Source organism: Labeo rohita, chromosome 8 (genome assembly GCF_022985175.1).
Source record: "Labeo rohita strain BAU-BD-2019 chromosome 8, IGBB_LRoh.1.0, whole genome shotgun sequence".
In the NCBI taxonomy this organism is placed as follows: domain Eukaryota; kingdom Metazoa; phylum Chordata; class Actinopteri; order Cypriniformes; family Cyprinidae; genus Labeo; species Labeo rohita.
In genome coordinates this window covers 8,651,876-8,668,799 of record NC_066876.1, presented here as the reverse complement: position 1 = coordinate 8,668,799, position 16,924 = coordinate 8,651,876, and the positions used below count along the sequence as shown (strand labels likewise).

The 16,924-nt window shown below is 32.5% G+C and overlaps 2 protein-coding genes across 8 annotated transcripts in view; both read right to left on the bottom strand.

The window, feature by feature from the left end:
- pdlim2 (PDZ and LIM domain 2 (mystique)) overlaps positions 1-11,567 on the bottom strand; it is an 82,592-nt gene extending 71,025 nt beyond the window's left edge. Inside the window, exon 1 of one of the 2 annotated variants that reach the window (XM_051117013.1) lies at positions 11,242-11,567. The gene's annotated coding sequence lies outside the window, so the exon portion shown is untranslated. Of the gene's footprint in view, positions 1-4,943; positions 5,100-11,241 lie in introns of those variants that run through there. The other variant, XM_051117014.1, reaches the window with a different exon arrangement.
- Positions 11,568-13,381: 1,814 nt separating this feature from the next.
- sorbs3 (sorbin and SH3 domain containing 3) overlaps positions 13,382-16,924 on the bottom strand; it is a 78,937-nt gene continuing 75,394 nt past the window's right edge. For 5 of the 6 annotated variants that reach the window (XM_051117074.1, XM_051117080.1, XM_051117073.1 and 2 more), the window contains one exon: positions 13,382-16,413. In XM_051117074.1, the coding sequence (XP_050973031.1) occupies positions 16,352-16,413 (62 nt within the window). In that variant the 3' untranslated portion in view covers positions 13,382-16,351. The remainder of the gene's footprint in view (positions 16,414-16,924) is intronic. The other variant, XM_051117079.1, reaches the window with a different exon arrangement.

Here is a 16,924-nt window from a genome sequence, read left to right as displayed (position 1 = left end):
GCAACTGTGCATAATAATCTTCATGCAAATTACTATTTTTTCTTTTTCCTCTCTAAATTTTGGGATGAAATATGACTCTAACATGTTCTTGATAAATTCTGTGAGATCCATCCAGCTAGACAATATTTTAGCTCATTTTACAGATCTACTCCCATTTGTAAACCTTATCAAGCCTTTAAATTCTTTCCAACTCTGGCATTAATCATTCTTTTCATGATATTCCGAAATGCTTACAGAAAGCCCATTCTACTTGCTTCAGAGTAAAAACTGAGTGACCAGACAGTCGGGTCAGCCAGGAAGCGCTCTGACTGAAATAGCATGCAAATGAGGATACTGAAACTGAAATGAACCCTAGATGTTCACTTGCAAGCATCACATCCAGTGCTTTGAGAAATGTCAGGACGTCTGATTGTGTAATTATTACTGCTCCGGTAACCACTTAAACACCTTAATGGCCTATAGAAATCAGAATGCATTTCAGGCTCAAACTGAACAATCATCTCCTGTTTTTCAAAAAGTGTTATTATCAAAAAACTTTCCCAAATCAAAACACACTATGAGCATCCTGTTTAAACAAGTATGTTAAATAAGTGTTGAGTTTAGCCAAGGTGAATGTTGTGTATTCCGCCCATATTTACCCTAAGGTTTCTGGCATTTAGTCAAGAAAAATTGTGAAAGGTTTAATAAAGCTGAATAATTATTTTATTTTTACTGAGCTGACACTTTGAGTGACAGCTAAAAAGCCGTTCTCCAAGAGTAACGAGAAAAGACGCCAATTCCAGTATTCAGATCTGTGGGAAAGTTACTATATCGGAAGCAGTTATGTAACAGTTTTGAATGAAGCAAATGTTTTCGGTGGGTATTCGTGTGCCTGTGTGAGGATATATTGCTAATATATTGCTATACTTTGCCCTCATTTTACTGCTGTTGTTTTGGATTACATCTAAACAAATCTGGTGGAAGATGTGAATGAAGATTTCCGGTACAACATTACTACATGACACGATCATAACAGCAGATGTGGCCTGGAATATTACCATACACACACACACACCCACCTCAAAGTCATCCAACAGCTCTAGAATAGCCAGGATCTTTCCACATATCAGTCTTTCTGAAGTACAGAGGATTTAAATTTGATGCACGCACACACACACACACACACACATTCATTTCACCCATGTTCACACCTGACTCTAACTATTATACTAGTCGGTTCATTTAAGTTATAGAATTAAAGGATTAGCTCACTTCTGAATAAAAATTTCTCGATAATTTACTCACCCCTATGTCATCCAAAATGTTTGTGTGTTTCTTTCTTAAGTCAAAAAGAAATGAAGGTTTTTGAGCAAAACATTCCATGATTTTTCTCCATACAGTTCAGGTCAAAAGTTTGCATCCCCCTTTCAGAATCATTAAAAATGTTAATACTTTTACCAAAATATGACAGATTATACAAAATGTACGTTACTGTTTATTTAGCACTGACCTGAATAAGATATTTCACATAAAAGGTGTTTACATATAGATGTATATATATAGAGAGAAAATAAGTGTTGAATTTATAAAAATGACCCTGTTCAAAAGTTTACATACACTTAATTCTTGATACTGTGTTGTTACCTGAATGATTCACAGTTGTGTTTTTTTGTTTAGTGATAGCTGTTCATAAGTCCCTTGTTTCTTCAGAAAAATCCTTCAGGTCCCTCAAATTCTTTGGTTTTCCGGCATTTTTGTTTATTTGAACCCTTTCCAACAATGACTGCATGATTTTGAGATCCATCTTTTCACACTGAGAACAACTGAGGGACTCATATGCAACTATTACAGAAGGTTCAAATGCTCACTGATGCTCCACACAATGCATTAAGAGCCGGGGGTGAAAACTTTTGAACAGAATGGAGATGTGTATATTTTTCTTATTTTGCCTAAATATCATATTTTTTCATACAGTACACGTTCGCTTTGTAAATGCTTGACCTTTCCAACGTGATTGCGTAATGTGAGAAGTCCAGTTAGAGCAAGATGAGCATTTGTGGTTAAAAAGTATATAAAAGTGTCTTTTAAAAAAAAAAAAAAAAAAAAAAAAAAAAATGACATTGTTTTGCTAGATAAGACCCTTATTCCTCAGCTGGGATCGTGTAGAGATCTTTGAAGCTGCTTTGAAACTGCAATTTGGACCTTCAACCCACTGATCCCCATTGAAGTCCACTATATGGAGAAAAATCCTGGAATGTTTTCCTCAAAAACTTTCATTTCTTTTCAACTACAAGCCATTATTTAAACTTAACATAACAAAGGAGTGCTCACTAACATTAACTCTTGCTATGGAAGTGAAGAACTGAAAAATGGTTTTGACAGCTGAAACTACACATTCCCCTCCCATCACCACATACTTAAATGTGACAAAGTCACACTCAAAAAAACGACCAAAAAAAAAAAAAAAAAATCTAACTTTATCCAACTGAAGTTACACCGCATTTCAGTTCATGACCTTGTCACTGCCAGCATCTCAGCTACAAACAATGTGACCAGGGTGTGATCCGTGTTTAAATCAAGTATTACAATTAAAAGGATTCAAAGTATGAGCCGTAGAGTAGTAAATCAATACACTGAGTCTATAGCGTAGCCGCACACCCCAAACCTACCGAACATGCTGTGCTTTTTCTCCCATGATCCACTCCCATGAGTGAGCTTAACACTGTCACACCTGCCCAACACACACCCAGTCAGTAGAGCACCACATTCACGCCACAGCAACACAACACCTCCCCATTCTGGTTAAAACACGCCAGAATAAAACATTCCTCACATTCTTATTACATTCAGTGAGAGTGAGTCAACGCTGATACCTGCCATCCCATTACTGATGAAGAACATCACACAAGACACAGCGAGAAGAAAAGAACGCAAAAGGGCGTTGGGTGGAGACGAACAATGGAAGACGTGAGCTCAGTCTCAACAATGGATGGTGTGTTGGTATTTCAAAATTTCACCGAATGAATCATTACGATTCTGCATTCCAGTGGTGGCTAATTACCGTGAGTTTTCGATATTGGATATTTATATCTTTATGACGCGAGTTACGTAAAGAAGTTCACTCCTTTGCTGTTATGTTCGATGTGTTTGGCTGTCATAGAAACAGAACAAGATATTATGATCATGACTCAGGAGCAGGAGGTTTTCACAAGCTCTGCGTTCTGACAAGTATATGTTCTTATCCACGGGCCACAAAGTCACAACAAGCTTACAATAAAAAAAAAAAAATGACAAGGAACATTATTAGTTAATAGGCTCCTATGGTGGTCTTTTGGTTTACAAGCCATAGAATAATGTTGGACTGTCACGATAGCATTTCAGCAATATTTCTGTTTGTACCAATACTAGCAAATTGAGATTATTCTCAAATATCACACCACAGCAAAATTTTCCTTATATGCATAAAATGATACTGAATGTTTTGTTTAAAAAATTAATTTAAATAAAATTAATGTATTAATTAATTTTAATTTTGAATTAATTACAATTTTCTCATTAAAAAATTAGTTAAATCAAGTTAAATTTATACTCAAATGAAATGCAAAATCAATGAAATTATATTAAAATTCACTTACAATAAAAAAAGCAAGTTACATAAGCGCAAATTATTAAATTCATTCATTTAATTAACTGATATTAACTAAATTACATTAAGCTAAATTAAATGCTATAATTAAAATAACTTAGATTTGACTAAAATTGAAATCAAATTAAAACAAGTTAAATTAAAATCAATTTAGATCAAATTAATAAATTAAATTACATTCAATTATATAAAATCTCAGTTGCAGTACATTACAAATAAAATAATATTAAATTAAATTACATTAAGATAGATTAAATGCTATAATTCAATAAAATTAAAAATTAAATTACACAAAAATTTACATTTAAAATTAAAATCAAATCCAAGTAATAAATTAAATTACACTAAAATGACAGTACATTAAAAATTAGAGCATGTTACATTAATGAAATTACATTAAGTCAAATTAAATGTTATGTTTACATAAAAATTAAATTACATTAAAAATTTAAAATTAAATTGAAATAAAAAAACAAGTTATATTAAAATAAATTTAAAAATCACATTAATTAATAAATTAAATGATATTAAAACTCACAGTACATAAAATAAAAAAAAAAATAGGTAACAATGTAAATTAAATTACATTAAGCTAAATTAAGTGCTATAATTAAATTAAAAAAAAATAAATTACACTAAAATTCAGATTTAAAATTAAATGTAAAAAAAAAAAAAATTTAATTAAATTACATAAAATTATATTAAAATCCGGTTACAGTACATTAAAAATAGAGCAAGTCACATTTAATTAAATTAAGCTAAATTAATTTAATTAAATAAATTATTATTTAAATAAAACTAAAAATCAAATTACACTAAAATTTAAATAGAATTTAAATCAAGTCAAATTTATAAATTAAATTACATGTAAGTTATATTTAATGTTAAATTAAATACAAAATAATTACATTGATTTAAATTAAAAATTATATTTAAATCTAATTAATAAATTAAATTACATTTAATTTTAATGTCAAATCAAATGAAAGATTATACTGATTTAAATTTACAATTAAATTTAAATCCAATTATTAAATTAATTTAAATTATTTATTATTAATCATTTTAATTAAAATATTAAGTTACATCAAAAGTTACATTTATATCAAATTAAAGATTTATTCAATTAAATTCAAAATTACATTTAAATCAAATAAAAAACGTTATTACATCAAGTTAATTAAATGATTAAACCTAAATTTAAATCAAATTACATTAAATTGCAATTACATTAAAATTAAAAGCAAAATCTAAAGTTTATTACACATGGCTATGAACCAAAACCTCTTAAATAGCAATAGCGTCTACACCAACTCACCACCACACAGATGAAGTCTCAATCCAGACCCGGTGTGCAGGCTTCCCCTTTCACAAAAACAGCATTGCACTTTTCTATATTGGCAGACACAGCCATGAATTCAGAACTGACTCAATAGCAACGACGAATACAGAACTGACTCGATGCAACGATGAGCAGTGGTTATACTCTGTCGTGACTTATTGCAAAGGAAGTGGTTAGAGAAGACCCAGTTTTTGGTAACAAGTACAGCTGCAATCGAGCATAGGTTTCAGGCCTCAATTACAGCACAGAAAACACGGGGTAGATTTTGCCCTGAACAGAGAACCTGTGGTGCAGACAGACATACGCCATCATTACAACTACCATATTATCCTCTTCGCTGCCTTCAAATAAGAACACAGACAGCCCTCAACTGCTACAAAACAGAGAGACAGCACACAGGAAATGTGGTAAGAGACAGAAATCCAGCAACATGATATCACATTGCTCGCACAAACAACTAGAAAGTACTAGAAAAAGTACTAGAAATGAAAAACACAAGCACTCTCCATCATCCTCAGTCAGAGAGTGTATCTTTTTGCAGCGTGACACTATTTGTTTCCCATGTATGGAGATGTTTGGGGCGTGTATTATGTAAATAACCCTCATTAAACATGCAGTCACACTTAAGCAAAAATGCTTTCGGAAGTTCAACGCACTTGCGACTTCGTTCAGTCGGTGAGAACCTAAACATCAAACATTTACCTTGTTTGACCTGTTTGTTTAAACTGAAAGTAGATGGAGTAGATGCTGCTGTATATTTTTACATTTGCTACTTAATACAAGTCCTACAGCTGCTAAATTCTTTGCAAGCATGATACGCATGTGTGAACACACTTTTGTACAATCCGGATTATTCGCCTTCTGAACCAAAACAAATTCGTGTCTGTGCACCTCCTGTGGATTCTTTTGCATGAGAAGCTTTTCTGCAGATAAAAAAAAAAAGATACATGCACGCAATTATGAATTGAAAGAGACACTCAGTCTCTTTCATCATCAGCAGCTGACAGCAGATCATATCAGAACAGGCAGTTTCCTGTGTATTTGAGCATGTGGTGCAAATTCTTGCTAAACCAAAGAGACTTTGCATATGCTGAAAGCATCCAAAAACTGTGGTTTCTAAAGAAAAAAAAAAAGAAGTTAATCTTGGTGCCTGCTATGAAATGACCATCAGAATATGGAACTGTATGGAACTGTTAGTTTGTATGGGATGTTATTTTGTGGTTCGGTTGACTATCAAAACCATAAACGGTACTGGTACTTGCCATGGTGGTCTCTGTATGTGGCTGATTTATTGTACAGCTGACAGGGTTTTAGTCCAGAGACATGTGCAATTAGAAGACATGTTTGTGGATGTTATGTCTTCCACGGCCTATTAGCACTCTGGGTATATCTGAATAGAGAGAGCAAGAATGCTTCGTTCTCAGAGGAGTTGTTTCAGGAGTTGTTTACACGACACTGTTTTTTAACTAAAGATGGAAAAAGTTTATGCGTTTCGGCTATTCATTTACAGAATGGTGGCATTTTGGTGGCCACTTTTGGTTTTCACACTTTGAAAATGGGTTTTAAAGTGCAGATTTTTTAAAACAATCGTTATCGTCCTCCGTGTAAACCACAAAACCGTGAACTTGCGTAAATGGTAATGTAGTGCGCATGCGTATTACGCATTTGCACAGTATTTTTCCATCTACTGGCCTGGCATGCATAATACAGTTTAATGAAAGTTTCGAGCGGTGTGAAAATGTGACACAACATCGCATTTAGTTTTTAATGTGTGGAAATTTTGCACAAGAATTCTGGACCTTAAGACTGGCCCACCAAATTTATTGTATATAATAATAATAATAATAATAATAATAATAATAATATTATAATTAATATTATTTGTAAATAAGTCCTCTTGGTTGTTATTTTTTAAATCTCAACACTGTAAACAATTATGTTTTGAAGCTGCAAATAAAGCAAATATTACTGAAGTACTTTTTACAAGAAAATACTCATTTCGTTTTTTAAAATTTTACATTTAATTTCAATTTGAGTGAAAACTGTCTACGCCAACTTTTCAATGTACTTATGTTTACTCTGTACTGTTATTTTTATTTTAATTTCACACCATTGACAGTGTTATGTCAGTATTATTGATATACTCTTATATTTTGAATTATATTTTATATTTCTGATATTTTCATTTTTATGTGCTTTTGCATTTTTATTAGTTTTTACAAAAATATTACTATTAATGTTTAATTACTATTTAATGTTTCCGATTAAATTTTTATACATTTCCAATTTTAGTGCTTTATTAAACTTATTACTGTTCAATTTCTAATTATAATTATTTATTTAATCTAACTGTTATCTTCATTTAGCTTTTTCGAATTATTGAATTATTTTAGCTTTACTTTAACAACAAAAAAAATCTTTATTTCAAAACAAAATCTTTTTATTCAGGGATGCACTAAAACTTAAAATTCTGGGTCGGAACCGAAAATTCTGGATGCAATTGGCTGAAAACCGAAACCGAAAATGCTTTTAAATAATTAAAATAAATAATTTTGTAAGATTTTAATCCTTTTAAGTTGGTTCAATAATTTAAATGATACTGCATTTTAAAAATACAAGCCAATAAAATAACCACACTTTTACTGAAAGTAAAACAATAAAATTTGAGAGAACATACAATATTATAAAATATTGTGTATTATTAATATACACTATATTTTATATCAATGGAACACTCATTCATAGAGTGGAATATTGAGCGGAGTGTCAAACAGCGCAGTGACGATGGCTAAAGGATGAGTGAACAGTGCTGGGCGGTGCAGCACGCCATATATTCTCTGATGTTTTTCTCCTTTGGCCAAAAAAACAATTTTTGGCTGATAATTTTCATCACTAATTTTTTAATAGTTTTAGTTAACAATAACTCTGCTTCTGTTAACGCCAAAATAAAACAAAAAAAAAAAAGTTAAAAAAAAACATGACTGAAAATAATGCATGTTTTAACCTGATGAAAGTTGAGTAAAGCAGAGTAATAGTGAGGGAGAAGCTCAAAATGAGAAGAATTGCACAGGTGGAGACAATAGAGAGGTACAAAAGCTCTCTCAATGGGTTTGGTCAATGCATAGACACGTGAGCACAGAAACACGTCTGGCTTTTTCTCATCGATTCAAAAGTACTGCTCAGTCATCAATCACATTCAGTGCCCAGCCTCAAAACTGCATTCTGCTCACTTTAAACTTGCAGAGAGTAATAATACAGGAGCAACTGGTAGAAACTAGTGATTTTTAATGCAACTTAGTCAGACATAAATTCATTTTTGAGGCTGGCCATGTGGGTTTGGACAGTGTTGATGCTTTAATCTGTAACTTCTCACATTATTCTGCATAGCTGAATCCAAAACATTCCAGACTGTCCTGGGGCAAAACCCCAACCAGCACGCATAAAACTCCACTGAAATCCTCTAAAATATCAAAAACAACTGTGCAAAAACAAACACACTTATGAATCACAATCTATTTAAAGGCAACTACAAGCAGAAGTATGCATCTTAAAACCAAATGAGCTGCCCTACCTAGACAACATTTTTGAGCATCATCAGCAGCACACAAAATCAAGTGTTTCCAGTTACTCTGATACTCTTATTCAGTTACTTTTGATTACTAATCTCTTATTAATGTACAGTACATTACACTAGCTACTGTATTCTTGTCTCTCACCCGTTCAAATTTGATTTTCTAATAATGTAATGCATTTTAAAGCTTCATGTGGAATAACATCTGGTTACGTTTTGAACTCATGTTTACAGTGTAAAAGTTTTTTGTTTTTTTTTTGTTTGTTTTTTTCTTCACTCTCCATTAGGATTTCCACCTTCAAAAACATGTTTAACCCTTGGGTGCCCTTTGGTCACTTTTTGACTAGGTTTATGCTTTTTTCCTTAATCGGAACAGTACAAAATTGGTAGAGGTTTTGGCACTTGCTATGTGGACACACAAAAAATAAATAAATCATGGACATGATTCAAAAAGGTTAAACCATCCTGAAAGAAATAGTCAAAAATGGCCACACTGGAAATAAATGGGAAAACCAATTTCATGGTGGACTCATTTTATACTGTGCTCTTAAAAAAAAAAAAAAAGCCCAATTTTTTTGCGATATCAACCTCAAATTTGTAACACACCTTAATTAGATTTTACTTAACTTCTAGAACTTTTTTTTTTAATTACACAAGTTTTTTCACCTCAGCAATAATCAGACAAATACTCTGTGCTCCAAAAGCATTTAAGATTTACGTTTAAGATTTATGTTGTATTTACAGTTTAAGTTGGAAATTTCATTTTCAGGTTTATGCTTCAGGTTTTTTTTTTTTTTTTTTTTTTTTGTGATATCAACCTCAAATTTGGAATACAACTTGTTTAGATTTATGACTCCTAATTTCAGAGTAAAACATGTTTTGGAAAATATATACATTAACTTCTAGAACTTTTTTTAAATTTAATCTGGCATTTTTTCACTTCAGCAATAATCTACCAAGTGTTTCTATAAAATAAGACCAAATTTAAAGTCTGTGCTCCAAAGCATTCCAGATTTACAAGAGTTTAAGTTGAGAAATGTAAAAAATTAAGATTAAGAAATTTCATTTTCAGGTTTATGCTTCAGGGTTTTTTGCGATATCAACCTCAAATTTGTACTTAAATTTGACATTGTGGGGACCGGCCTGCGGTCAAAAATTTCAGGTTTTACTATCCTTGTGGGGACATCTGGTCCCCACAATGTAGCAAAAACACACACACACTTCATATCAAATTTGAAACTAGTGTTTTTGTATATTTTTCATAACAATAAACTTAACTTTTTTCTTTATTTTCACTTTAGAAATAATCTACGAAGTGTTTCTATAAAAAGAGACCAAATTTAACCCTTGTGCAACCTCATGGACATTTTTGTCCATTTAAGTTTAGTTTTTTTTTTGTTTGTTTTTTTTTTTTTTTTTTGGATAATTGTTCCTGTGTTAATGCTAACTGCATAATTTTTGGCTCAGGTGTGTATTTTTACTGGAATTTTAATATTTCACCCATTTCCTTTAATAAATTTATTTTACACCAAGTACAAAAAACGGTTCCTCTCAGCACCTTTTGGAAAAAAATATCCTCTTTGAAACTCATTAAAACAGCTATTTTTAATCCCAGGGCCATTTAACTATAAAACCCAAACAAAATCTTACTAAAGGCTCATTTTTTGAGATATCAACCTCAAAAACTTAGATTTTCTATCAATTTTTTAGTTCCAATTGTTATATAAAATATATATCTCAAATAATTTTCATAAACTTAAACCGCTATAACTCTTTTGGTTTCAATTTTTAAAACTTACTTTCAACAATAATCTGCCAAGGGTCTTCTTTAAAATAAGACCAAACTTAAGTGAAACTTAAGAGTTTTTTTGACATGGACATTTTTGTCCTCTACGAACCTATGTGTAACTTTTTTATATTGACGCACAAGGGTTAAGTGTGCTCCAAAGCATTCAAGATTTTCGACAGTTTAAGTTGGAAGTTTCATTTTCAGGTTAAAACTTTAAAAAGTCATTAACAGGCAATAAATGGATTAGTATAACCGCTGCATAAACACAACACAACAAAATCGCCTAAAAATACAAAATAATATATAAAACGTCATTATCAGACAAACACCTAGTCTCATTTGTTCTGTTTGGTCTTTGTGATACTACAATGTGCAAGCAAAATATGTCTGAACTTCCTCTGTTTTTACTGTTTCTTAGGTTTGTCTAGTTTAATCTCCCAAAAGTGCAGTATTTTGGTCCACTGTGTATTTCTTAATATGTGCTTTGAAAAAACAAATAAATAAATTAATTAACACGCTTAAAAGTGGGCTTTGAGTGATGGAGGTCTATAGGCTCACTACTCCTCTAAATTAAGCTACAGTGTTACAGCTGTTGTGTTGATTTAAATAGCACATTAGATGCATTTCATCATTTAAACAAGCTGAAACATTCCGTTTTTCCTAATTTCTGAGTAGGACAGTCAGGCTTTTTCGGTAAAGACTCCGGATGCAATAAAAGTGACACAGTGCAGCAGGAACAGTGAACGACTAAAGGATGCTGAACTGATGCCATGTTTCTCACGCCTCACCTGAAGTACCCAAACGCACAGGATGAATATAGATATATGAATATAGAATATAGATACGCTTCTAAATTAATACAACCCAGTAACGATACATATGTAGTTATAATATTAAGGAAAACAAGTACGTACCTGGTAAAAAGTTGTCGCGCGGTTAGGAGTAATCACAACTCAGCGTTCAGTGACACCTGCGCGGGTGACGTCAACAGCACGCACGCGTTCTGTGTGAGCGCGGAGAAAGTTGCTGCTCTGCTCTTCTTTTACAAAGTCACTCTGTCCGCGTCCTAATGCAGACCTGATTGAGACACTTTCAACGCGTCAGTTTTTAGGCTGAGCGCTCCATGTGACCAAATTCCCACACCGCCCAGTTTTTTTCTAACTTTTCCCAAGTATGTTGACGCTGTAGAGATGATGATGATGATGGAGCACCATGCGCACACTCCCCGCTCACATGCCACGTGTTGCTGTCAAAATAAAGGCTGGGGGTGGGCACGCGAGGGTGGCACGCTGGGCGTGTCGAGTAGGTGGGATGAAAGAGAAATATGATTTTAAAAGCAAATATTTAGAACACTTTGTGCCAGTGCGCCACCTGCTGGCGGTGATAAATAATGGCGAAAAGAAAAAGGTATTCTCAGTTTAAATGTAAGATTTTAAAGTCGTGTTTAAGTATCCGATATATATTTTAGAAGTTTGAGGACAGTGAGTGTTTTTAAGAAATTAAAAAATTAGAAATAAAATTAGAAATTAGAAATTTTATTCAGCAAGGACACATGGAACCAATATAAAGTTATAATGAAGACATGTATAATGTTACAGTGGAGTTCTGTTTAAAATAAATACTGTTCTTTTGAACTTTTAGTTCATCGAAGATTCCTGGAAAAAAAAAAATCAAATTTTCTGTAAACTGCTTAATAATATGTTTTTTTAAGCATCAAATCAGCATATTAGAGTGATTTCTGAAGGATTAATTGCTACTGAAAAATGTAAGAACTACTTAAAAGAAATTCTAAAATTAGTTTTAATGTATTTGATCAAATAAATGCAGAAAATAAATATATAATGAATATAAATAAAAAATATTATATTAATACTATTAAATAATTGTTATAAAAATAATTATTACAATTTATTTTTAAAGGCTGAGTGTAGCATCACAAATCTACCAAATCTACCATTTATTTATTTATTTAATTTTTTATTTATTTTATTTTATTTATTTGTTTTTGAGGTACCATATCAGCATATTAGAATGATTTCTGAAGGATTATGTGAGTAATTGTTACTGGGAAATTATTTACAAGAAATTGTAAAATTTGTTTGACTATACTGTATTAATACTATTAAATAATAATTGTTATTTTTAATTATAATAATTATTCAAAAAGGCTGAGAGTTGCATCACAAATGTACCAAAATATGTCCCACATAATTAAGCATCCAATATATATCCATAAGTTTGAGGTCAGTGTGATTTTATTTTTTTTTTATTTTTCAAAAATCAAAACTTTTATTCAGCAAGGACATATGAAATTGATATGAAGTGATAATGAAGACATGTAGAAAGTTACAGTGGAGTTCTGTTTAAAATACTGTTCTTCTGAACTTTCAATTCATGAAAGACTCATGAAAAAATATCATTTTCTATACTGTACTGTATTAATAATATTAAATAGTAATTATATTAATTATTAATTACTATTAATTATAATAATTATTAAAAAAAAAGGCTGGGTGTTACATTACAAATCTACTAAAATTTGCCCCACATAATTCACCCCTTATAACTCCTTTTAATACATTTTTTAAACCAAAAAGGTGTATTTGAACAAGTGCAGTTTTTATTTTTCATTTGTCTGTTTTTGTAACATGCTTTATTTTTTCATTTGGCATCCCAGATTTCTCAACATCTGTCTAAATCATTCAGAATACTCTCAAAAGACAAAAGTTTTAAGTAAATAACTTATGTCTGGGTCAATAAAGAGGTTATAAAAAAATTGTTCCGCATCTGTGTTTTGGAAAATTAAGGCATTATGAGCCACATTACATGCTCCTTTCACCGAAAGCTCCCTGTCATCATGTACTCAAGAGTAATTATTTCATTTGTTGCATGCAAATAGGTGTGTTGACAAATGAAAGACAGCGTGTCACAACAGTAACAACAGAAGCATGTACTGTATAGTGCAGATGCTGAAAACTAGTTAGTCTTCAGACTGAACTATGAAGAAAATAATAATGATTCAAATAGTGAAAGTAACAAGCAAACCAATGTTTTTCATGATTTATTTGATCATTATCAAAATCTGTGAGTACCTTACATACTGCAATACATTGTGTGTCAATAAAAATATATTATCTTTTTTTCCATTATTCGATAACTGTATGATAAGGATTCAACAATCTGTACAACGAAATGCAGTCAGCTACTTCACTTCCCAAATAGGCTAATTAAAAACAGAAGACAACGTGAGTTAATGATGGAATTCAGTGAATGCCGGCATCTTCCACAACTATTTTTATAGCCAACATAAACCATCAGTGAAAAGTCCTCCGGCTCCTGTCCTGAAATCTGTGCACATGTTCTTTGATGTAATAAACACAAGCTGACTTCATTTTAAAGGGAACCCCTGCTATTATGGCTTAATATAGCATAAATTACATCTCTTACTGAAATATGTAGTAGAAAACCCATAAAAGAGTTACGTTATTTTAAAAATCCACATCTTTTTATACATATTTTGGACTATGGGGGGCGCCATTTTTACAATGACATGAAATAGCTGCACTTGGTGAGCTGCTACCTGTTGCTATTTTTACCTCAGCACAACCCGTTAAATAAAATACTTATACGATGCCACATTGTGTGGCTTTTGGTTGTAATTTTTAGTCGGAGGTCAACAAGAGAAGCGATGTAGGTCTTCATTGCTTTCCTAGCAATCAGAAGAGGAGAAAAAAATGAGAAGATGCCTGTGGACGAATAAAACTTCCTAAAGACTTGCGTCTTTGTTTTCTTCACTTTAGTCCTGATGCCTTTGAGGCTTTTAGTAGACCACAGAAACCATCCTGACAGAATGTAAACATGCGACACTTGTTATGATGCTGCAACCACTGATTTCTCAGCAGGGATTTCACTTAATATCCCAGGTAGGCTAATCGATAGTCAGTATTTTATTTTCCAAGTTGTGTTGCGGTAAAAATAGCAACAGGTAGCAGAAGCTGATAGAGTGCAACCATTTCACGTCATCAAAATAATGGCCCCCTCCATAGTCCAAAATATGTATAAAACAATGTCATTTTTTAAAAAAATAAGGTAAATCTTTCATGGGTTTTTTACTACATATTGCATAGGCGGAGCGTGTGTAAGGCCACTGGGTCTTGGGGCAAAAATGGCACTAAATTGGACAAAAATGCCCCTGCACAAACAAATTAAATCTATTAAGTCTGTTGCTAACAAAGCGAAAATGGATGGAGTGTGTTGATTACAGCCAGGGTTGCCAGGTTTTCACAACAAAACCCCAATTGCTACCCAAAACTAGCCCAAAACCAGGCCAGTCCCGTTTCGAGGGGTAAAAATACACATTTTTTGGCAGGGTTCCCCTGGTACAGCTCACATTCCCGGGCTAAATATAACATTACTGAGGTTGCTTCGACCCACAGAAACAGTGTTCAGTAGCCCAATTCCGCTGAAAAACGGTGGACTTGGCAACACTGGTTGCGGCATTAAATTACGATTCCTTTTATGGAGTTTTTGCGCATTATAACCAATCACACACGATTCTGTTGAGCTTAGGAATGCAATGGCCAACCAGAGGCGTTCAGATGAGCCATCGCAGAAACTCATCAGTTTTGCTGAGCGTGATTATAGCATTAAATTAGTTTTTTTGAGAGTGCTTAAACTGGCCATAGATCAAATGAAACATTATAATTATACATTTCTTAACGTTTTAATTAAATTATCACATTAAATACAAATTCAGTCCCATTAAAACTATTTTATTAGCCTACATGACACCCATGTCTGGTTCTTACCTAAAAAAATGAGTTTATGATGTTTGTAGTTAACAGATTTGGCTGCTTTTGGATTTACCGTTATTTCAGACATCATTTATGTTATATTAAGCCATACAAGTCCTAATATCCTGGGTTCCCTTTAAGGTGTCAATTTCAACCTGGAAAATCATAAGAATTTATGATTAATATGTAATGTTTTGTGTTTTTAGTTCTTGCTGTAAACATGAATCTTAGTATATAAGCTTAAAACAAGAAAATGTCAAACATATATAAGCTTACAGATATATTCTCTGAAATTTTTCCTTTTACTATTTTGCTTCTCAAGCACAGTAAATACATGAATATACATGCAAATCATGATGTTCTTCTGATCCCGATCCTGAAAACTGATCCTGCCTTAATTAACATTTTCAGCTGATTATGGTTTGGATATGGATTTAGTCATTTATGTAAAGTCAAAAACCATGCTTAATCTAGTCTGGCTGGAACCCACCACAAAATATCAAACCCTTATTGGTTTTTTACTGAGCAGGAGACTTTTACTCATACAAAAGAGTCTGAAATCATAAGTAACACTTTCCCTGTCCTAAAGCTGAAGATGATGTTGCATGCTGGGTTGGTTACACACTAACTCGAACCTAATACAGACATATTAAACACTTGGAGACAACTGCATTAAGCGTTTACAGACACTTATGATAATGATTGCAAAGACTGCGGTTGTGTTTATAATACGACGTGGCGATCAGCAAAGCCAGCGCAACAAGTAAATGACAATTGTGATGAGTGTTTGAAAAAAAAATTATTGTAATAAAAAATGGACGGTTTTAACCATGTCTTACATCCAGATCCTCAGGGTTTGCAGTGTTCAAGGGGAATATCGCTACAAATCTGAAACCAAAATGAAGGTAAACTTTACAAAGATGTTCAATCGGAATAAGTCATTTTAGATCATTGTGGAAAACTACAAATAAAAGCATAATGCAGGGTGGCTTCATCACACGTGAGTGGTCAAACCCAACCGTGTCCAACATCTGCGAGAGATACTATAAGGTGAGAAGTGCACATGCTTGGTGGAGGATGTGAACACGTTTTTACGGTTTTATGTTTGTGTGTGTGAGGAGGGCAGTGGTTTTGTATGTAGTGTACAGTGGCAGTACAGACAGACTGTATTTTGCATTTTTCATTAGTGGTTGAGCCTGTAGTGTCAGTGAGCAAGAACTGGTGGAAGCTCTCAAACTGGTGCCACATAGTTGCCAGGGAATGTTCCAAAAGCTTGGGTCCTTTCAGACGTACCTGACAGGAAGAGAAGAATACAATGTTGTTTAAGCAAGAAAACACAAAACAGCTATCACTTTGCTAGCACATTATGGTAAATGACAGTACTGTAATGTGACAACTGGCCAATAGAGGGCAGCACAGGTAAGGTCTTTGCACTGATACCATTTTTTTAAATCTTCAAAAATATATCTTTCAGTTTTGGTACTAGGAGTCCATGAGCAGAACTGTATATACCACTTAGATTTTTGAGTTATTATATTATAAAAATAACCATTATTAAAAACCATTAAAATGTTAGAGTTCAGTAAGATTTTTGTTTTTGTTCATATTTTAAAAAAAATATTACTTTTATTAATCAATGATGCATTAAATTGACAAAAGTGACAATAAAGACATTTATAATGTTGCAAAAGATTTTTATTTCAAATAAATGGTGTTCTTTGGAACTTTCTATTCATCAAAGAATCATGAAAAAATACACATTTCCACAGTTAAGCAGCAATGATTTTCAGCAAAAAGAAATGTT